The sequence below is a fragment of the Balaenoptera ricei genome, chromosome 10 (genome assembly GCF_028023285.1).
Source record: "Balaenoptera ricei isolate mBalRic1 chromosome 10, mBalRic1.hap2, whole genome shotgun sequence".
In the NCBI taxonomy this organism is placed as follows: Eukaryota; Metazoa; Chordata; class Mammalia; order Artiodactyla; family Balaenopteridae; genus Balaenoptera; species Balaenoptera ricei.
Window position 1 is genome coordinate 43,509,089 of NC_082648.1, and position 23,104 is coordinate 43,532,192.

The 23,104-nt window shown below is 46.9% G+C and overlaps 2 protein-coding genes across 3 annotated transcripts in view; both read right to left on the reverse strand.

The window, feature by feature from the left end:
* Positions 1-35: 35 nt before the first annotated feature.
* On the reverse strand, positions 36-15,678 carry CELA1 (chymotrypsin like elastase 1). The gene is made up of 8 exons (XM_059934596.1): positions 15,639-15,678; positions 14,866-14,948; positions 13,597-13,697; positions 11,959-12,084; positions 11,060-11,196; positions 9,409-9,554; positions 891-1,040; positions 36-159 (listed from the first exon to the last, which is right to left on the reverse strand). Exons 1-8 carry the CDS (start codon positions 15,676-15,678, stop codon positions 142-144), a joined length of 801 nt encoding a protein of 266 aa, XP_059790579.1. The 3' UTR covers positions 36-141.
* Positions 15,679-20,761: 5,083 nt separating this feature from the next.
* Positions 20,762-23,104, reverse strand: part of GALNT6 (polypeptide N-acetylgalactosaminyltransferase 6) — a 34,174-nt gene continuing 31,831 nt past the window's right edge. For both annotated transcript variants that reach the window (XM_059935918.1, XM_059935919.1), the window contains one exon: positions 20,762-22,392. In XM_059935918.1, coding sequence (XP_059791901.1) covers positions 22,279-22,392 — 114 coding nt within the window. In that variant the 3' untranslated portion in view covers positions 20,762-22,278. The remainder of the gene's footprint in view (positions 22,393-23,104) is intronic.

Genomic DNA, 23,104 nt, shown 5'->3' on the forward strand with positions numbered 1-23,104 from the left:
AGGGTAATATATATATTCAATTTTATTTGCTTTTCTGTATCTGGCTCAATAGTCTGTTAGAATGGTTTTTCCTTGATGGCCTCAAGTCCTGCTGTGGATCTAAGAATCATCTTGGGAAGGCCGTTGGACACAAGAAAATGTTCATTTGTTGGCAGTGACCTGAAGGAAAAACCGGTTATATCCAGTCAGTAACTTCTGCCCACCTCCTTTCTTTTTCCTTCAGGGCTCCCAGTTGAGTATGGCCCTGTACTGGGTTTATGGGGGGGCGGGCAGGAAGTAGTTCTCAGCTGTGTCAGGAGGCACATACTCAAGACTTAGTGTCAAGGGCAGACCTTGAACCGGTTGTGAGTCAAGGTTCATGCCACAAGACTCCAGAATGTGTTTGAAGACTGGAGGGTATAGGTGGGATAACTGTGAGGCTCTACCACCAGGTCAGTGTAGGTATAGTCTCACCTAACCCTCAAGCATTGTTTAAGGTGGTAAAACCTCTTGGCAAAGGGTAGAGCAAATTCTCATGATGCCCTTAGAAAGAACTGGTGGAGGAGAAGGTTAGTGCCTCTTCCCTCGCCCAGGGGAGGGAAGCCATTTTCCCCTTGGCTTTGACTTTGGACAGCACTGATATGTACCTGGTTCAGATCTGCTGTTGCCACCACCCACCTTACCCTAAGCAGTAAACAATACAGTGAAGCATTCTTAGTGGGTATGTGAAGTGGAACTCAGGATGGCAACATTATGGAGCGAAAGTACACTATGGAGGAAGGGAAAGGAGTAAACATTTGAATGCGGTGAGGAAGAGGATGGCTTCCCCTGCTTAACTTTTGCTCCCCACCCCAGCCAGTGCATGGGTCTCCAGGTAACCCTATTTCAAACCATCGTTTGAGAGGACTCACGTTATTTATCCAAGAGATGTAAGCAGAGACCCGAGTGAAGACTGTGGGCTTCCTGGAGACATTACAGCCCAGGCTGGATACAAAGCTGGTCACACCGTGGACAGTATACTGGCCATTCACCAAGCAGTGAAGGGGGCCCCCAGAATCACCCTGTGGAGAGGAGAAGCAGTGTCCTAAAACTCCAGATCTTTTGATCTTTGGGACTTTGTTTCTGCTTACACCCACCCACCCACCCCCCATCTCTGTTTGTACAATCCTGCACTGTTTAAAAGCTCCAATTAAAATCCCCACTTCCTTCATATCCCCTCAATCAAGATGAATCTCCTCTTCCTTTCTACAACCATAGCACTTCTTCCTTTCTTTTGTAGCACTTATGTCATGTTCTGCCTTGTATTTTGGTTTCATAATTTGTTTCTACCTCCCACGCTTATCTGTGAGCTTCTTGAGACAGGAACTACATCTTACTGATATTTTCCTCTCCACGATGCTAGCACAGAACTTTGAACATCTTAGGCTCAATAGCTGTTACTGACTTAAATTGAACCTGGGGTGAGGGGATAGGTTGTTCTAATGATTTATTTATCCCCAGCATTCAGACCAACGGGTCTAATTAGACTTAGCCTTTAGACACAGGGTAGGTAGTCAAAACATGTTAAACTAAACTGGCGTAAAGAGAAGAGAAAGTGATGTATTGGGTAGTGGTTACATGCTCAGGCTTAGAATCAGACAAACCAGAGTTTACAGACCGTGACCTTGACACTCGTTTCCTTACTCAGTTCCCAGAATGTCAGTTCTGTGATTCCAGACATAAAATTGGAAGATATTTCTTTGGAGAATCTGACCAGCACAAGAGGGAAGATCTAAAGATAGTAACATTGGAAGTCCCCCAATGAAACGGCCTAGCCAGATCCCCTGACAAAGCAGTTCACTATAGATGAACCCCACCTAAGGCTCAGAGCTACCTATCAGCTCTTCACTGTCCCAGTCTGAAATGAGAGCATATGGTCAAGGATGACCAAACATCTGAAGAAAGCCTCAATATAAAAATAAAGATCAAGGGGCTTCCCTGGTGGCGCAGTGGTTAAGAATCGCCTGCCAATGCAGGAGACACAGGTTCAAGCCCTGGTCCGGGAAGATCCCACGTGCCGCAGTGAAACTAAGCCCATGCGCCACAACTACTCAGCCTGCGCTCTAGAGCCCGCGAGCCACAACTACTGAAGCCCGCACGCCTAGAGCCCGTGCTCCGCAGTAAGAGAAGCCACCGCAGTGAGAAGCCCACGCACCGCAACAATGAGTAGCCCCCGCTCACGGCAACTAGAGAAAGCCCGCGCGCAGCAACAAAGACCCAATAAAAATAAAATAAATAAATTTAAAAATAAATAAATAAATAAATTAAAACCTCCTTATTAAGAAAAAAAAAAGATCAAAACAAAGAGAAAGAAATAAAAAATGAAGGCAACCAAGATTATGCAGGGAGAAGAATATAAACAACAAAACTATGATTAATATTGCATCCATGATACAAGAACAGCAAGCTATTAGAGCATTCAGAAAACAAAAAGAGCCTTTGGAAATTATGAATATGATAGTAGAAATGAAAGATTGGGTTAGGAGATAAAGCAGACAAAATATATAGAGAGAAAATATGAAAATAAGAGGACCAATTTAGGAGGTAGATGTGTGAATAATGGAAATTCTAGAAAGAGAAAATAAAAATGGAGGGGAGGAAATGATCAATAAATAAACATTTTCAGAAGCAAAGGTCTGGAGTTTCCAGAATGAAAAAACCCACTAAGTGTCCCTCAAAATGAATGCAGATAGACCCATACCAAGACACAGAACACTAGGGTCAAGAGAAGATAAAATAGGTCACTTATAAATTAGTGGAGAGTTGGGTCTGAACTGGTGATAAATTGAGTATACATTATGCAAATTTAAAAAGACAATTATTAACCCCAGGGAAAACAAAATTATGCAGGGAATATCATTTTACATAATCATAATAAATACTAAATGTTAATTTAACCAAAATTATTTGGGGAGGTTGGGGGTGCAGATAGAAAAGTTCATGCTGGGGGCAAGTGTATATGTGTAAAAGGAAGAGAGGTTGCACATCTCGCATAATGCCTGAGCTGAAAAATTAAGTGGCAATATAAGTATATGCTTTTAGAGAGGTGGAAGTAGACACTGAAAGAAATCAGCTGAAGAGTTGAACGTGGTCCCCTCTAGGGAGGGAGAACTTGAGGTGGTAGAAGGAACACTATGACTGTTCTTTCCCACTATTAAGCCTCATAGTTTTATTGGCCATCTTAAGCAGTTTAATACACATACCTTCAATAAAAATTAAAACTTAAAAGAAGAACTAGGGAAAGAGACCAAAAGTTCAAACTGGGGATAATTCTAGGGAAAGAGACCAAAAGTTCAAACTGGGGATAATTCTTTTAAAAAGGAAATAGCTGTACCCCATCCCAACTATGTTTAGGGAAAGAAGATGCTTCCTTTAGATTATTGTACTCAATACAAAACAAAACAGTTTAAATATCTTCCATCCAAATTCTAATAGGGGTTTGCTAGTATTTCTAAGCTAGAGGAATGGAAGGTAATTGAATTGTATATCATACGATTTTCTTATGCTAATTGACCTGAAAAGAAACAAAGACTGTAGCGATGGAGGGTGTGGCTGAGGATTTTAGTGCAGAAGGAAGAGGTGGGAAAGAGCTCAGTGGGAGATGGTGGCTTGAGGTGAGAGGAGGGGCTTAGTGAATCCACTCTGAGGAGAAGGGCTGGGACCCAGAAATCTGAAAGCCCAGGAAACAAAGACACAATATTTGGGAAATTCCAGTGGGAAGAGACCTGGCGACACAATCGCCTCAGAGAATTGCCTATTTGGAGCGGCAGCCAGAAGAAAAGTACTCTAGTTTTTCAGAGTTCAAGGCCTTGAGAGAGAGCAGAGGAAAGTGAATTAAACTCCGAAAGGTTAAACCTTAAGAGGTTATAGGTGAAGGTGGCTGGTGAGGACCTGTAAGAGCTTGACTTATGTGTTCATCTTTTTTTTTTTTGCCCCAACTTGCAGGTAGGGTTCCCAGGATATAGGACTTTTAAGTTTTGACACTGGTGTGGACAAAAAAATGTCGCCTGCCATGTCAGTAGACAAAGAATTTTGCCTTCCATTCTGGGAAACAACGAATGTTGCCCGCCATCAAGCCACCAGCCACTGCAGCCACCTTCCACATCCTGAGGGGACTTCAGGATGGAGAAAAATGATACTGGCCCTAGATAGTTACGATGCATATCAAAGGAATGATTTCTGTAAGCCCAGACTCTTGCATCTTCCCATACACAGAAAAACACTAAAATCATTCACTTGAGAGGTCTGTTTCTTGTTATTAGCAGTAATCTTTGATGGTTGTCTCCATGGTTTTTTTTCAGCAAAAACTCCAATATATCCTGGCTCCTCCCTTACCTCTTTGGAACAGTTGCTCAGAGCTGTCTGAGAGGCTGTCTCCCGGGCTATAGTCCTTAGTAAGATCACTGAATAAAACGTAACTCTCAACTTTTAGGCTGTGCGGTTTTGTTTTGTTTTCAGTTGACACTGGGGAAGTCCTGGGAAAATTGGGAGGAGTTGCTCACTTTACTTCCATAGTTCTAAGTGCTCACAAAAAAACCCTTTAGGGACTTCCCTGGAGGTCCAGTGGTTGGGACTCAGCCCTCCAGTGCGGGGGGCGGGGTGGGGGGTGGGGTGTGGCGGGAGGTGGCGGGGGTGTGGGTTCAATCCCTGGTTGGGGAGCCAGGACCTCACATGCCCTGTGGCCAAAGGGCCAAAACATAAAACAAAAGCAATATTGTAACAAACTCAGTGACAGACTTTAAAAATGGTCCACATGGGCTTCCCTGGTGGCGCAGTGGTTGAGAATCTGCCTGCCAATGCAGGGGACACGGGTTCGAGCCCTGGTCTGGGAAGATCCCACATGCCGCGGAGCAACTGGGCCCGTGAGCCGCAATTACTGAGCCTGCGCGTCTGGAGCCTGTGCCCCGCAACAAGAGAGGCCGCGATAGTGAGAGGCCCGCGCACGGCGATGAAGAGTGGCCCCCGCTCGCCGCAACTAGAGAAAGCCCTCGCACAGAAACGAAGACCCAACATAACCCCCAAAAAATTAAATAAATAAATAAATAAATTTAAAAAAAAAAAAAAAAAAAAAAATGGTCCACATCAAAAAAAAAAAAAATCTTTAAAACAAACACAAAAAACCCTTTAATCTTTGATTCTACTATTTCAGTGAGCCTACCAGCCTCCTTCTGGCTTCTCTTCCTTCTCCACCTAGCTTGGAGCTTGCATTTGATCTGCAATCTTGTCTTTATGTCCCAATAATGCATGAAAACTAGCCCTGGATTAATCCATTCCCTACAACTAGATCTTTGAATGGAGTGAATCATATATCCATTGTGATTATTGCATGGTCTCCAACCTCAGCCTATCAGTAACATCATGGAGGCCAGTCTTTCTAAACCCATTCACCTTAATTAATCCAGACGCAAACAACCCTTGTCCCTTCATTTTCAGCATTTAATCTGACTCCTAGTTCATGAGTAAATAGAAGCAAGATGGCAGAACACCCACCAACTTCCAGCTACCCAGCCTGCACTCTCCTTCATGTCCATGCACATTTTTGTGTCCCTATTCTGTTCAAGGCCGGCTCCACCTGTGCTCTTGCTTCATCTCTTCCTTCTCCTCCGGGATCTTGTGTCATCCATTTTTTCCCTCTCTCCGACTCTGCAAGATCCTTTCCTCTCTGCCCAGAAACACACTCAATTTTCTTCCCTCTTAAAAGATCCACCCCCTCCATGACTGTCATCCTCCTTAAAGCTACTAGACTTTTAAAATTCCTCACTTTCATCCAAGATTCTTGAAAGAGTATTCTACATTCTTTGCTACCTTCCTTCCTTCCTTTCTTTCCTTCTTTCTTTCGTTCCTTTAAATTGGAGTATAATTGCTTTACAATGATGCGCTAGTTTCCGCTGTACAACGAAGTGAATCAGCTATATGTATACATATATCCCTCCCTCTTGGACCTCCCTCCCCCACCTCCATCCCACCCATCTAGGTCATCACAGAGCACCGGGTTGAGCTCCCTGTGCTATACAGCAGGTTCCCACTAGCTATCTATTTTACACATGGTAGTGTATTTCTGTCAAACCTAATCTACCAATTCATCCCACCCGCCCCTTCCCTGCCCCCGCCCCATGTCCACACGTCTGCGTCTCTATTCCTGCTCTGCAAATAGGTTCATCTGTACCATTTTTCTAGATTCCACATATATGTGTTAATATACGATATTTGTCTTTCTCTTTCTGACTTCACCCTGTATGACAGAGTCTAGGTCCATCCACATCTCTACAAATGACCCAGTGTTGCCTCTTCATTCCTTACCCTTCAATCAAGCTTCTGCCCTCACCACTCCACTGAAACTGTTCTAGCCGTAGTTACCAGTGACCCGCCAACTGCCAAAGTAGCCACTTTCAGTTATCCACCATGGCTCCTGGCTGCAATGAATGTATACTATGTGAAGACCTATCAGTATTTCCTGAGATTTTATAAAACCTTTATTTACTATGCTTTTCTCTTACCTCTTTTTTAGATCCTTACGGGTCCTTTGTCCTCCACCTATCTCTGAAGCACTCAAATATTTATGTTATCACAGTTCTTCCCCCCAACTCACTGTTTGTTTGGTTTTTTTTCCCTCATTCTACCACTTTTCCCTGGGGGAGGTGGGGATGGGGGTTGGGGGACTTTGAGGGATCTCATTTCCTGTTAAGCTTATCTCTAGCCTAGCTTTCTCCTTCAGGCTCCACTCTCTTTATATATAGTTTCTTACCAGTTAACTATAACTGAATGTCCCACTGGGATCTCAGACTCAATTTGTCAGACTCAACCTTCCCTCCGAAATCCTATAAATATTGTCTCATAGAGGCAACAAACACCTCCCCCAAATCACTGAAATCAGATGCCTGGAAGTCATTCCTGAGCCTCCTGACTCCTCTCCACTGCCCTAATTCCGGCCCTCAGATTTCTTGCCTAGATAATTGCAATAGTCTCCTAAGCAGTCTCCCTAATTTTGCTCTCTTCAAAAACATGCTTACCTTGTCATCAGAGAGTGCTTCTAAAAGGCAAATCTGGGGCTTCCCTGGTGGCGCAGTGGTTGGGACTCTGCCTGCCAATGCAGGGGACATGGGTTCGAGCCCTGGTCTGGGAGGATCCCATATGCGGCGGAGCAACTAGGCCCGTGAGCCACAGTTACTGAGCCTGCGCATCTGGAGCCTGTGCTCCGCAACAAGAGAGGCCACGATAGTGAGAGGCCCGTGCACCGTGATGAAGAGTGGCCCCCGCTTGCCGCAACTAGAGGAAGCCCTCGCACAGAAACGAAGACCCAACACAGCCAAATAAATAAATAAATAAATAAAAGGCAAATCTGATCATGCTGTTCTCCTGTTTAGAACTCTTCAGTGGTTTCCCAGTGCCTAAGATAAAGGTTCATGTCCCCAAGCATGACATCTGAAGGCCTAAGTCATGTGGCTCCTACCTGTCTCTAGTGTCATCTCCTGACATTCCCTAGTATGGTAGTAGTTTATGTTTTAGCCCAGAGGTCAGCAAACTTTTTCTGTAAAGAGCCAAAGAGTAAATATATCTCAGGCTTTGCAGGCCAGTCTCTCTTGCAACTGTTCAACTCCATGAAAGCAGCCATAAACAATATGTAATGAACAAGTAAGGCTGTGTTCCAATAAAACTTTTTTTTAACGAACACTGAAATTTTATATTTTTCATGTGCCATGACATATTATTCCTTTCTTAATTTTTTCCCAACCATTAAAAAATGTGAAAAACATTCTTAGCTCACGGACCATGCAAAAACAGGCAGCAAGCTGGGCTTGGAGGCTGTGGGCCCTGACCTCTACTCTAACGGTAGGGAATGCCCTATAATTCTCTATGTGGTCTAGCTTCTTGGGCCATGCCTTTCTTTATGTTCCCTCTCTCTGAATATCTTTTCCTCTTTTTTTGCCTGGCTTTCTCCTATTTAAGCTTTATGACTCAGTACAGACTCTAGTTTCTCAGGGAAGGCAAGTCTTTTCCGACACCAACAGGTAGAGGTAAGTACCTATCTTTTGGACTCCCATATCACCCTATGCATATTTTTGTTATAACACTTAACCACATTGTATTACAATGTTCTGTCCTATGTCTGCTCTTCCCATTCCTCCACTAGACACTGTGTTTATCTTTGTATCTTTTGTATCTTTAATACAAAGATGAATCAAACACAGTGCCTAGTATTTAGCAGATGATCAGGAATATTTGTTGAACTGCATTAAGAAATCTGCAAACTTATGGTCACCAGGGGATAAGGGTGGGGGAGGGATAAATTGGGAGATTGGTATTGACATATACACACTACTATATATAAAATAGATAACTAATAAGAACCTGCTGTATAGCACAGGGAACTCTACTCAATACTCTGTAATGGCTTATATGGGAAAAGAATCTTAAAAAAAAAAAAAAAGAGTGGATAAATGTATAAGTGATTCACTTTGCTGTACACCTGAAACTAACACAACATTGTAAATCAACTATACTCCAATAAAAATTTTAAAAAAAGAGAAATCTGTGAGATGATGTATTGCTGATTGATCTTGTCTAAATAGGAGATGATTTATATATATATAATTATATATACTATTATAAAACTATTTTGTGCACCTTCCCCTACCATATTCACCTGTATACATTCTGCTATCAATAATATCGGGTCAAAAGGGTGGTGGTGGAGGAGCTATAAGAAAAATTGGGGTTGATGGGAGGGGAGCTACCTTATACACAATTACAACCACCACTCCAGGCCTAGCCCCGTGGCAGCCATTAAAAATCTAGGGCACAGGGGCTTCCCTGGTGGCGCAGTGGTTAAGAATCTGCCTGCCAATGCAGGGGACACAGGTTCGAGCCCTGGTCCGGGAAGATGCCACATGCCGCAGAGCAACTAAGCCCGTGCGCCACAACTACTGAAGCCCGCACGTATTCCGCAACAAGAGAAGCCCATGCACTACAAGAAGAGTAGCCTCCACTTGCTACAACTAGAGAAAGCCCACGCACAGCAACAAAGACCCAACGCAGCCAAAAATAAATAAAAATAAAAAAAATAAATTTATAAAAAAAAAATCTAGGGCACAAATAACTTCTAAAGAACACTCACATATACCAACACACAAATGTTGGGCCACATACAAACTTTTGAGGTGGGGGAAGGCAACAGGCAAAATGAATTTTAAGGTTCCTTTCAACTTGGAGATTCTGTGAATATAAACTTAGTAGCACAGAATCATTCTCCTTCAGATGCTAGAATAGAAAGTTTAGTCTGTACATAGGGGTGGGAGTAGGTGTGAAATAGGTGAGTAAAAGGTGGGGGATGGGAAACAGAGAGGGGAGGGACCTGGGGTGAGACTTCTGACGCTTCCCGCCTGTGTTCACCTGGCATCCAGAGCGAACTCCGTCTCCTCCAGCGCACACCATGGTTTTCTTCACGGTGGAGCCCCAGTAAGAGGACCTGGAACAGGTGGCGTAGTCCACGGTGGGCAGGTAAGCCTGCTGCAGGGTCTGGGCCAGCTGCCCATTGGCTGAACAGGACACACAGCATTGGAGGTCAGCCCCAGACGCTATCCAGGGAAAAAAAACCTTCCACACCCGGCCAAACCTTCCCAAGCTCTGATGAAAGCTGAAGTCGGGGCAAGTTCCTTTTCTCTGCCCATTGCATGTCATAGATCCTCCTTTTGTCTCTCTTTATATAAAAGCTACAGGCACCTTCCTTTAAGGAGTCATCCTTAAAGGTTCCCAGGTTCCAAACCACTAATCCTACGCCGGCTTTTTTTTTTTTTTTAAATCTCATGGATACCTTAATTAAGTAACTAGAATGGTCTTATTTGTTAATAACTCATCTGTCCTGCTTCCTCCTTACACTGTAAACCCTGTGAAGCAGAACTGGGACTATGGACCCTTGTTTCCCTTTCTTAAGAGCTTTCCTTTATCTGCATTTTTTGACTTTTCAAAGCCTTTGCACATGAATTACTTCTTTGGATACTTACAACAATCCTTTCATGTTATATATAGATCAGGAAATTGAACTACAATGACATTGAGTGAACTGGGAGCAGAGCTGGATTAGAAGCATGTCTCTCTCAGTCCCAGTTTCCCCAGTAGACTGGCTGCTCCTAGCAAGGCCTTGCCTCTCCTCCAGAGCTCAGATCCTTCCTGATGGCTGACAGCCTTCTGTGCCAGGCCTGCTGTCTCTGCCCTTGTTAACTATCTCTGCGCATAGCCTCTCCCACCCTTCCATGTCATCTAATGACTTTTCCTTCCAGAAATCTTCCCATGATTGACCGGAAGAAGCTGAAGCCTCCTCTGCCTCGACTTCTCTGTACCTGCAGCCACCCCTGGCTCATTCACTCCAACCCACTGTCTATGAAGGTAGCGTGATGGTGTAATGACCAGCAAAGCAGAAGCCAGGATACCTGCGTTCTGGCCCCAGATAACTAGTTACTAACTAGTCATGTGATTTTTTTTTTTTTTTTAATATATATTTACTTGGCTGTGCCGGGTCTCACTTGCAGCACACGGGATCTTTGTTGCCGCGTGCGGGATCTTCTTTGCGGCATGCGGCATCTTTTAGTTGCAGCATGCAGGCTCTTAGTTGTGCCATGCCCGATCTATGTTCCCTGACCAGGAATTGAACCTGGCCCCCTGCAATGGGAGCGCGGAGTCTTAACCGCTGGACCACCAGGGAAGTCCCTGGTCATGTGATCTTGAACAAGGTCTTTAATTTCTTTGGGCCTCAGTTTCCTTTGGGCCTCAGTTTCCTTATGTATAAAATGAGAGGCTGGTAACAAAATACTCTCTGAGGTAAGGTGTCTATCTTTTTTTTTTTTTTTTTTGGTTATAAGAATCTGAGAATCTCTGACTTGACTATTCCATGGCTTGTTCTTAGCTTGTTTTCATGAACCAGTTATTTTATCTCTGGTTCCTGGTCTTTGGCTCTGAACACCTAGGACCACAGAAAAAGTGCCCCAGAAGCTCAGCTACATAATCAGGATCCATGTGGTGGATGGTGCCAATGTAGGCGACTTACTTCTGGTCCTGCCCCAACCTGTGATGTAGCAGGGGCTGTTGTTAGCCAGGATGGTTCCCTCCTTTGGCAGAACACCCAGCTGGACATAGCCGTTGAGGGTAACGTTCCGGGCCAGGCGCAGCAGGGCGATGTCATAGCTGCGGGAGGAAAGGAGACCGCTCTCTTGCAGGACCAGGCCTTCCTTTAAGTCAGCATAGGGACAAGCCCTCCCTAAGCCTTGTGTGACCATGGAATTGGAAACCAATGACTCCGAAGAAGGAGGGGACTGACTCGCCAAGACTCAAATTTGAGGAACTACGCATTTGGATTGTAGGATATTCTACGTTTAACAGCAGCCCCTGCTGGTGAGTTCTCAGCATTGTCGCCTAGCTCTGGTCTGCAACCCAGGGGGAGTGGAGCTCGCTTCTTTCAGTTGTGAATGGGGACTCAGAAAGGAGCAGAGTGCTTTGATCTTCGTAGCAGAGAAGAGTTCTCAAAGGAGAAAGATGTCAAATGCTCTGCAGAAATATCCGAATTACTTGAACCCACGCTATAGAATTGGCTACCATCTTAACTACTTCCTTTCCAAAAGTTTACAGCTCAGTCTTGCAGGAGTTTTCTCATTGTGAGATTCATTTTAAGAAATCTACTTTTGCTGATGGAGTCTATTCCATAAAATGAATAATGACTAACAATAAAAACGGGAACATTAAACTCTGCAGAGAAGGAGATTCAGGGGATCCAATCGTGCAAACCAGCGTAGATCAAACAAATCCCCAAAGATCTTCGTACATTCTCAAGTCCTCCAACATCTTAATTCTCAAAGTCCTCCTGGATGAATGTGAAGGAAGCCAAGACCCCGTAGCTGGCCAGTCAGCCCTCCACCTCCCAGCCCCAGGCCAGCCCCGCCTTGCCCCTACCCTGCAGCCACATTGTTGCCGTTCCAGTAGGGGTGCACCACGATCCTCTGCACTCTCATGTACTGCTCGGTGCCATCGTTCTGGCTCAGGTTGTGGTCTCCAACCACCACACGGAAGCTCATTCGGCTGGAGGGAGAGAGGGAAGCCCTGAGTGATCCTTCTTTTCCCCCTCTTAGAGAAAAGTTGGGAAGCCATCTTACATCTTATCTTTAGGACAGGAACCCATCTTATCTGGCCCAGGCAGTGGAAGGATGGAAGACCCTGGAAGATAAGGCAGTAACCAACCCTCTCATCCCCAATTTGCTAACCTGTGGAAGTGACAAAAACTACCATCGACTTCATTTTCCCAATTTACCAAGCTAAACATCAGAGGCTGAATATCTCATAACTTGGGAGAGGTGTGGTGAGCATAAATGAAATAATGGTTCTCAGCCCATAGAGGGATTTCGAGGGACATATAAACTTCTAGACCAGTAGCAGTAGTCCTTTTGTTTTTAAAATTGTTTGGCCACACCACATGGCATGCGGGATCTGTCATACAGAGTGAAGTAAGTCAGAAAGAGAAAAACAAATACAGTATGCTAACACATATATATGGAATCTAAGGGAAAAAAAAAAAAAAGGTCATGAAGAACCTAGTGGCAAGACGGGAATAAAGACAGAGACCTACTAGAGAATGGACTTGAGGATATGGGGAGGGGGAAGGGTAAGATGTGACAAAGAGAGAGAGTGGCATGGACATATATACACTACCAAACGTAAAATAGATAGCTAGTGGGAAGCAACCGCATAGCACAGGGAGATCAGCTCCGTGCTTTGTGACCACCTAGAGGTGTGGGATAGGGAGGGCGGGAGCGAGGGAGATGCAAGAAGGAAGAGATATGGGAACATATGTATGTATAACTGATTCACTTTGTTATAAAGCAGAAACTAACACACCATTGTAAAGCAATTATACTCCAATAAAGATTTAAAAAAAAAAAGAAAAAAATTTTTTTGGCCACACCACATGGCATGCGGGATCTTATTCCCCGCTGACCAGGGATTGAACCCATGCCCCCTGCGTTGGAAGCGTGGAGCCTTAACCACTGGAAGTCCTAGACCAGTAGTTCTTAAAGCATGGTCCCTGGACCAGCAGCATCAATATAACCTGGAAACTTGTTAGAAATGCAGATTATCAGGCCTCAACCTGGACCTTCCTGTCAGAAACTCTATTGGGTGGGGCCCAGCAATCTGTGCCTTGCAGGTGATTCTGATACATGCTCAAATTTAAGAACCATTGCTCACGATAAATATGAAAAAATGGTTACCAGTCAGGCGTTGACTAGGCACTTAAATATTTACCTACTTAATTCTCACAATAATTCTACCAAGTAGGTAGAGATAAGAGAGTGAGAGCTTAGAGAGCTAAGTAAGCCATCCAAGTTCACAGAGCTAGAAGAAGCTGGGACAGGAGGTGAACCTGAGTTTGCCTGACATTATAGTTTGTACTTTCCATTATATCCTACTACCTCCCCGCAGGCCCCCAAACACCTCCTTAAAGCCTTGCCCTGAGTGGTCAAAGATACATATGCCTCCAGAAGGACCAGACTCTTCCCCTCCCAGGGGCTCAGAAAAGCTGGTCTTTGTTTTTCTCACTTGTCCACACAGTGAGCAGCTGTCATCACCCAGTTCCGTCTGATGAGGGTCCCTCCACAGGTGTGAAACCAGGAACCTCCAGACTGGTACTGGAGGGAAATCTAGATGGGGAGAGAAGAAAAGAGGGATAGGTTGGTGTTTCTTGAAAGGCATTGACCCAAGCCACGTGTTACCTCCTTAAACTGCTGCCATACCTCAAAACAGCCTCCAACTTTCTGGGCTAGAGATGGTGAATTGTTTTCATTTGACCTGTTGCTATTGATTGGTTGGTAGTGGCTACCTGGAGTAGTGGTGAGAAGGGGCATGTAGATGCCCCTGGGACCAGCAGAAAAGAGTGCTCCGTCGTTTGGTGACGTTTGCTGTGTACATGGAAGGGGGAGCAAAGACATACACACACAGTGCATTCAGCCTCCTTACCCTATATTATTGCAAAGGGCCAGGAACCCAGGTCCTTCTACCTCCGTTCCCTCTTGGGAAGGAAATGTAGCCATGGAATTGCTCCATCACCTAAGCCACAAACTTAGGTCCCCAGAACTCCCCTCCGAAGTTTTTAAGATACACCCTGTCTCCTCACCCCAGCAGGTACTTAGAAACACCACTGGAGTATTCATTTTTATCAGTTCACGCCTCCTCCTTCATTGCCTCATATCGCACAATAGCTCTACCCCTGAAAATTGGGGCACAAACTTTCGTAAATTGAATTTAATTCTAATCGCAGTGATTCCTCCCAAAGTATGGCTATTCACCAGTTAATTTGCCAGTTTTACACTTTTAGAATTGCTTAAATCACAGCCTAGCTGCCCTATTTTGAAAGTGGAAACTCTTTAAATAGCCAAATGAGCAACGTGCTCCATTTGGGGGCAGAGGTGTGTTTGCATGTGTGACACGCACTGCGTGGAGTGCGGTGTGTGTGTGTGTGTGTGTGTGTGTGTGTGTGTGTGTGAAGGTGTGTAGAGTCTGAGGTGTGGGTCTGGCACACAGTCTTGCTACTGTGGCACAAGTGGTATTGCTGGGAGTGTAAATGTGGTTTGTGTTTGGGTGTGTGCCTGGGAGAGTGAGTGTGATTGGTGTTTAAATCCTTTCCTCCAAGCCTTTTGCATTTAGAAAAAAACTCCTAAGCCTGGTCCCATTCATCTTTTAAAGCTAGAATCCAGGCGGTTGGAGAGCTTCCTGTTGATAAGGATATACAGAGACATACATAATATTGCATATCAGGACACGGGCAACTCTCATTTCGTTGGCAGTCTGGGGTTGTGAAGGAACACCCACCTGAGAGGGCCAAGAATTCCTCCGGGCCTGAGTCCCTCCAACTACCCGGGCGTTGGTTTCTGGAAAGTCCTGGGCACTATGTCCTTTGTGGGGCAGAAGAAAAGTGAGTGATGACTAAGCGTGGGGTCAGCTCAGGGTGGGAGGGCGGGTGGCAGTTGTGCTTCGTCTGCAAACTCACAGTTCCTCCCTAGCTAATGAGGGGCCCAGCTGTGAGTTCTCTGAGCCCCTTTTGAAAGCAGATAAGTCTAAGTGCCTTCTGCTTTTCTGCTTCCCCTACGTGTCCCCAGAACTTTGGCATGCTATGAAGGACCCATCTCACATTGCCGCGCCAGGCCCCAGAGGCTCCTCATGGCCTCAGCCTTGCTTAGGGTCACCCCTTGGCCTGAGGTGACTCCCCGCTCCCTACCCCACACCCCTGACCCCACCCTCAACCTCCCACACACAGTGCTTTGGCGGGATTCTCCAGGGGGCAGAGACAGCAGTGCACATGCCACCAGGTGCCCGCTGAGGATGTCTTCCTGTCGGTGGGGTTGGTGGGGGAGCCCAGGGCTCTGGAAGAGGCTTCTCTCTGCTTCATGGCCCAGGGACCTTTCAACCAGAGGCCCCCAACCTTTTCTATCATGGGCTCCAGGAGAATAAAGTTTTTGCTAGACTCACAGGCAGAGTCTCCTTCCCATCCTGGGATAGAGAGCAGACCTGGGCTTAAGGAAAGCTTTCCAACCCTCCTGCTCAATCTCCCTCCCTCCAGAACTCCAGCCAGATGACCCACTTACCATAAAGGACCAGCGTGGTGAACACCAGCAAGCGCAGCATGTTGCCAGCAAGTAGACCACTGCCCCCTTGCCACGAACCAAGCCCTCTTTATGCTCCTCTTATCAGCAGCTTTGCTGACCTTCCTGTCAACTGGCAGGGCTGCCAGTGGAAGGCAGCGAAAATCACAGGTGATATGGAAACACAAATGAAAAGATTTCTTTTCACGTAAAAGAATTTATCTATGAACAAAGACAGAACAAGGTCAGGGCTGAATTAATCATTTCTTTCAGTTGAAAAGCATCCAACAAAGTCTTTTTCAGAAATAAGATGGAATAGCACAGCGAGATCAGCTCGGTGCTTTGTGACCACCTAGAGGGGTGCGATAGGGAGGGCGGGAGGGAGGGAGATGCAAGAGGGAAGAGATATGGGAACATATGTATACGTATAACTGATTCACTTTGTTATAAAGCAGAAACTAACACACCATTGTAAAGCAATTATACTCCAATAAAGATGTTAAAAAAAAATAAAAAAAAAAAGAAATAAGATGGAGAACCAGGACTGGCATTTCCCTTGGGATGCTCCGCTTGCTCGTAGTCTGCCACCGTCTCACTGCCTTCGGGGGCACTGTAAGTGCAGAGACCTACCCTGTGCACCAGGGGGTGGAGGCATGGGGGGCTGGAGGAGGGAAGTGTGCAAGGAGAGCAAGAAGAAGGAAGAGACAGCAAAGAGGGAAATGGCACGTGCCCCCAGAATGCAGACAGTGGTGTAAATGCGAGGAGACAAAAGCAGAGTAGATGCAGTGGAGAGAATTCTGATGGAAGAGGGTACTAGTGAAACCGTGCACCGCAGATTGGGACTTGAACCCACGCGGCTGGGACTCGAACCTGGCCAGAACCCACAGTCTGCCAACTGAGATCACACACCTGGTTTCAGGACTTAATGAAGCTCAGGTTCTTGATGTCTCATCGCAGAAAGAATTCAGTGAGAGACAAAGTGATAGGTAAGAAGTGGATTTATTTAGGGAGAAACACACTCCACAGACAGAGCGTGGGCCATCTCAGAAGGCGAGACAGTCACCAGAGTATGGGGTTGTCAGTTTTTATAGGGATGGGTAATTTCATAGGCTACTGAGTGGGAGGAGTATTCCAGCTATTTTAGGAAAGGGAAGGGATTTCCAGGAATTGGGCCACCACCCACTGTTTGATCCTTATTGTCGGTCTTGGAACTGTCATGGCACCTGTGGGTGTGTCATTTAGCTTGATGTGTTACAATGAGTGTATCCTGAGGCTCAGGGTCTAGTGGAAGTCGACTTGTCTGCCGTCTTGGACCCATTCGGTTCTAATAAGTTTATGTCGTGTCCTCGGGCTACGTCATTCTTTCAAAGGTTGTGCCCTGCCCCCTTCCCTCCTGTTTCACTAGGAAACAGGTTTGGGGAGACTCGTCTGGCGAGCAGATAAAAGAGAGCTCCCAGAGAAGGAGAGTGTCGGTGAGAAGAGGGAGCCCTCAGGATAGGGAGCTAGTCTGCGTGCTATGAGGGTGGAGGGCAGGAGAGCAGGAGTTGCAGGGCAGGAGTGTCCTGCAGGAGACGAGAGGCTCTGGCCGTTGGAGTCAGGAGAGGGGGACGGAGGGAGGTGCCCGCGTGCCTTGCGGTGGGCAGGGAACTTTGGGTTGGGAGGTCCCAGAGCGAGGACTGTGGGTGGAGCTGCAACTTAGGCTGAGAGAAGCCAGGAAGCCCCGGGAGAGGCAGGAACATCTGCCAGTCCTCCTGGGGGCTTTTGTTGCCTAGACACTCCAGAATTCAAGTTTCATGCCTGCAGGTGTGGGAGAGGCCTGGAAAAGGCTGAGGAAGGAGTTCTGTACAGACGGTCACTTTTTCAGGTCCTTGAGCTGTGGGGGTGGGGTGGGGGGGATGGGTGGGAATTGCACTAAGGGCTCCCTCTCCAGCCCCAGCCCCAGCATTCTAACCCAAAGGAGACCCCGGGCGGGGGGTGGGGCGGGGAAAGGGTTGAGCTGACTGGGGAATCCGGGCCTCCTTTGTCATTCTCCTCCCACACCCCCTCCCCCTCCACCCCCCCCCCCCCCCCCCCCCCCCGCCTCCTCTGGAGAATAGGGAGACAGCCCTAGCCCCCAGGATCAGGAGTCCAAGGGGAGGCTCAAGGGCCTCTTACAGGTTACCCCTCCACATCACAGACTCCGAAGTGAGCCCTTGAGTGCAGGGTCAATATCACATCCATCGCTGTACCCTTGGCGAAGCCTAATCTGTATTTGCTTAAAAACCAAACTGTTTAGGACTGCACTTAATGCTGCCAAGCCATTGCCTAACCTACACACCCAGCCTCATCTCCCACGCTGGTCAGACTCTTTTCCTCCTCTTAGGGTGAGGTGTAGAGGAGGGCTTTGGCTTTCATTCTGAGGCACTGCATATTTTCCAAAAGGAATGTGTCCTTTTGAAATAAACACGGGCACAAAAATAAATGTACAAGGATGTGGGTTCTAGTATAGTCTGTCCCCAAACTTTGTGTAGTTTGTCATAAAGTTTGTCACAAAATTGGGAAAAACCCAAGTATTCATCAATAGGGGAAGATTAGAGAAATTGGGTTTAATCATATTAAGGAATACTATCCAGCTTTTTTACAAAAATAAATTTACTTATTTGCTTTTATTTTTGGCTGCACTGGGTCTTCGTTGCTGCGCGCGGGCTTTCTCTAGTTGCGGCGAGCGGGGGCTGCTCTTCGTTGCAGTGCGCGGGTTTCTCATTGCGGTGGCTTCTCTTGTTGAGGAGCATGGGCTCTAGGCGCGCGGCCTTCAGTAGTTGTGGCACGTGGGCTCAGTAGTTGTGGCTCGCGGGCTCTAGAGCGCAGGCTCAGTAGTCGTGGCGCACAGGCTTTGTTGCTGCGCAGCATGTGGGATCTTCCCGGACCAGGGATCAAACCACCAGGGCTTCACCACCAAGGAAGCCCAATACTATCCAGCTTTTAAAAAGAATGAGTTAGACTTAAATGACCTGACATGAAAAGATGTCCTTGGTATATTAAATGAAGACATCAAGTTTCAAACATATGATACCGTGTGTGTGTGTGTGTGTGTGTGTGTGTGTGTGTGTGTGTGTGTATTTATATATGTATTACGTATATTCATAGAAAAAGGGTATAGAAGGTTTATACCTAGAAATTATTACTTTTCTAGAAGTTATTACTTCTAGAGAATGAATCAATAGTTATGGCAGCGTCGTGAGGATCAATTTCACTTTTTCTTTTTTTGTAATTTTTCGGCCATATTTCATGGCTTGCAGGATCTCAGTTCCCTGACCAGGGATCGAACCCGTATCCCCTGCATTGGAAGTGAGGAGTCTTAACCGCTGGACTGCCAGGGAAGTCCCTTATTTTTGTAATTAAAAATAAGAATATATTCTGGGACATTTATCTATTTTTGGCAATGGCGCCAATACTCTTCAAGTGGGAAATAGATCCCCAGAGGAGACGAACCATTCAGTGCTAAGGGGAGAGAGGTTCCTGGAGCCAGGAGATAGTAGCACAGGGCTAGTTAGCATCAAGATTTTAAGAAGGACTTGGGTATCCCTGGTGGCGCAGTGGTTAAAAATCCACCTGCCAATGCAGGGGACGTGGGTTCGAGCCCTGGTCCGGGAAGATCCCACATGCTGCCGAGCAACTAAGCCCGTGCTCCACAACTACTGAGCCCACGAGCTACAACTCCTGAAGCCTGCACACCTAGAGCCCGTGCTCTGCAATGAGAAGCCACTGCAATGAGAAGCCCGCACACCGCAGCGAAGAGTAGCCCCCGCTCGCCGCAACTAGAGCAGGCCCGCGCGCAGCAACAACGATGCAGCCAAAAATAAATAAATAAAAAAGATTTTAAGCAGGACTTAAGGTTTTAGGTTAGCCTGAGAATGGTCAGAGGGGTGGATTTTAACAGTGCAGATGTGGGGTTAGGGCAAGGCCAGCCTCGGCTAAGGGGAGGCCAAGAAGCTGGTTTCCTGAGTCCTCCCACCGCCCTGTTCGTGCCTTCTCCGTCCTCTTGAGCACCTCTCTTCCCTAGTCCTCCCTTCACCCCCAAACCTGCTGCATCCCTCACTCCCTGTGGGTTACCCTTAGCTGACCGCCCTTGCGAGATGCTCTGCCGTTGTGTGGTCGAGGTGAGGAAACTGAGCACCACAGCAGGGCACCTCAGTTGGGCGTGCATCGTAAGATCGGGCTGGAGAGCTGTTGAGTGATGTTATAGAGTATGAGGGATATTAGGATAAACGGCAAACAAACAGTGCCTGATATATGTTTGGATGTTTAATGCAACCAAGAGTAGGGCTAAGATTGGAGTTAAGGACTAAGGCTCCCTAGGATTTACCGGATTTATTAGCATGGCATTCAAAGCCTTTTCAATTGGGCCCCAAGCCACTGTTCTACAGGGCCGACTAACCCAGTAAGCACAGCAGGTACAGTGCCTGAGGCCCACAATACTTTTTAGGCCCACAAAAATGTTTCAGTTTCTTTTAAAATCAGAATACAATCATCCTGGATTATATTCGTGGTTATATCAATGCAGTTGTAAAACATACTCTAACACTTTTTTAATGAAGGCACAAGTGCCTAGGGCTCATGAAAGCCATAGTGTGGTCCTGATCTTCTAGCTTCTACGTTCACTGCACCCTCACCCTGAAGTCCTCTTGGTTCCCTGCATCCACTTGCACTGTTGTCCCTCTGTGACTTTTCTCACACTTGAGATCTTTGCTAACTGAGCTCTTCCTACCTGAGGATCCATCCTTTGAGGTCTAAGGTCAAATGTCACCAACTTTGTGAGGCTTCCCTAAATGGAAGGAATTGTTCTAATTCATGTAGCACATCTCTGAACATCTCCAGGCTTGGCATGACTTGCTTACATCTCTGTTTTCCCAGCTGAAGTGTAAGTTCCATGGGGGAAGAGCCTTATTATTTCCTCATGTCTACATGTGCTTGACACAGTGTGTAGGCTAGATTGGGGGCCAGAGGATATTTGGAGACGAGACAGTGGCTGTGACAGAACTTTTCAGATGTGTGTGATTCTTCACAGCTTGAATCAACTAACTGATCCTCCAAACGGATCAGCTAAGGGGCATTGCAGGGGAGGAGGAACCCAATTGCAAACTTCCTTTACCAATGCCATAAAACCTTTATTTCCACTGGGATCTCATGTGCGATTCTCTTCTCTTCCTGGGAAAGAGCTTTTCCCTTTCCCCACTCCAGGACACGTCCTGGCCACTCTCTCCTCTCCCTTTGGCTGGGCTACCCCATGGGACCTAGGAGACTTCCTGCAGCGGGGAGTTGCGTGGGAAGCAGAGGCAGCTGTGGTCCCACGGCACCCTCATGTGGTGCTGTCCAAGATGACAGCCTGCTACTCAAAGTAGGAAGCCCTCCAAGAAGGAATGCGAGTCCTCTGGGCAGCTGGGCTCTCTACTTCAGGCAAAGCAGCCATGCGTGGTGGGGTCCAACTTGCTTGGGGAAGAGCTGACACGCACGGCAGGTCTGCTCTGCGCGGGGAGTTCACGCGAGACCCGCAGACAAGGCCAGTCACGCAGTCATGCTGTCCCGGCTTCCTCAGACTTCCCAGGGCTCCTGTTAGCCTTATCTGGGTCCTAGCCTCAGGGCTGCCAATACGTGGTGGCGTGGCCTGGGGCAAATAACTTCACTTACCTGGCCTTGGTTTCATAATATGAAAATGATAGGGTTGGACTAAAATGATGATTTTCAAATTGTGCTGGCAGACTTTTAGAAAAGTTCAGGGGCTGGTGGGCAATGCCCTCCCCCACCCTCATTTTCATCCATGGCTATTTTGCTTCTGAATTACATTATACATGGAGCACTGAAAAAAGGTTCTGGGACTTAAACCTGAGAATCACTGGCTCCACAAGCTTTCTTTCGAAACGAACATCCCAGGATTCCTAAATGTGGTCTCCCTCACGGCTACCTGGCTGCACTGCTCTAGGCTTTATGGAGACCAGCCAGCCAGAAATGATCAGACCGGAGGGAAGAGAGAGTGGGGAGCTGATGGCTAGTTGCCTAGTGTTCTTGTGGTGTGGTGGGAGGAGCCCAGGTTCAGGATACAGGCCAGCTCCTTTATTTCTCTCTGCCTCAGCTTTCTGGTCTATAAAATGGGCACGGTGGTTCCTGTCTTCCTCACAGGACTATGGTGCAGATGAAATAAGATAAAGGATTCCTGTCAAGGAGCTTCAGGTAATGTTAGCAAGGGAGACTCTTAGACCTCTAATCCCTCTGGTAGAATATACTGTTTCACTGGATTCTGTGGGTGTTCTAGATGACCAGGGATTCAGGACGTGGCTGCAGAGGTATTTTTCTTGAATTCAGCATTGCTGCCCTGGGCTCTAGCCCAGCTGCCTCCTCTGCTTTGGAAGTCTGTTTCTAGGGCAGAAGGAAAGCTCTAGGTCACATATTATGTGTTCTAACAGTCTCTTCCACCAACGTGGAGGAAAGAAAATGGGCCCAATGTTGTTGCAAGGAGTAGGAAGGTCCTGCCTTGATTTGCATCGGGTTTGAAATCCATCTTTAAGGCCGACAGGGAACTGATGATCAGGTTCTCAGACATCAGGTTCCCCCAGATCCTGTTTCCTGAGAGGCTTGTGGGATCTCCCACAGGGGGGTGATCCAGGGCCTAGATGAAGAGCCAGTGCTGGTGGGGATCACTGGGATTGCAGGTGGCCATGGCTGGCTTTTTGTCCTTGGATGTCAGGCAGGTACCAGATCCTGAGTTCCTGATGAGTTGATCCTAAAAAGATGACACGGCAAAGGGTCAACCTGGGCCTCAGACCTCTGACAGTGCTACTAGGGGGCAATGAAATAGGAGTCAGTAGACAAAAGGCAAAGGAAACCCAATGAGGCACAGAGAGGGCACTTCCAAATTCCTTTCCTTGGATGCCAGATACTCTGATGGGATGCATTCCTGAGTTTCCACCTGTGCGTGGTACCCATTCTCCACCCCCAGCTTTAGCATGAATGGCTGGAACAGAGGAAGGCAGGACCATGGGCTAACTGAAAAAGGCTTTCAGGACCCCCCCCCCTCCTCCAGATGGCCAGTCTCAAAGACCTGGGCCACTGCTACCCACCCACACCTTCTGCCTTTGATCATGTTCAGACTCCTCCCTTCCCTGTAGCCCCAAGGCTAGGCTCCTCTTTCCCTAAGCCAAGGACTGGGGATTGGGGTGGAGTGGGGTGTGGAGCCTCACTGGGGGCTGCTAGTTTGGGCCCAGTCCTGTAGAAGTTACATCATTTATCCCAAGACAGTGTGGTGTAATGGAAAGAACCCATGCTTTCCAGCCAGATTTATCTAGATCCGAACCCCAGGCCTACCATTTACTAGTGAAGGGTCTTGGGCCAGTCACAAACTTGCTGAGCTGCAGCTGGCCCATCTCTAGTGACGGGGACACCACTTACTTGGGAAGAGCCTCTGGAAGATTAACCAAACCAATGTATGTGAGTGC

Coding starts and splice junctions, on each gene's coding strand:
- CELA1 (XM_059934596.1), bottom strand. CDS start 15,678: ATGCTGCGCTTGCTGGTGTTCACCACGCTGGTCCTTTATG. Junction 9,555..11,059: donor AGGTTGGGGCAGGACCAGAA/GTAAGTCGCCTA, acceptor TGTCCTGTTCAG/CCAATGGGCAGCTGGCCCAG. Junction 1,041..9,408: donor GAGTTCGCTCTGGATGCCAG/GTGAACACAGGC, acceptor TCCTCTCCACAG/GGTGATTCTGGGGGCCCCCT.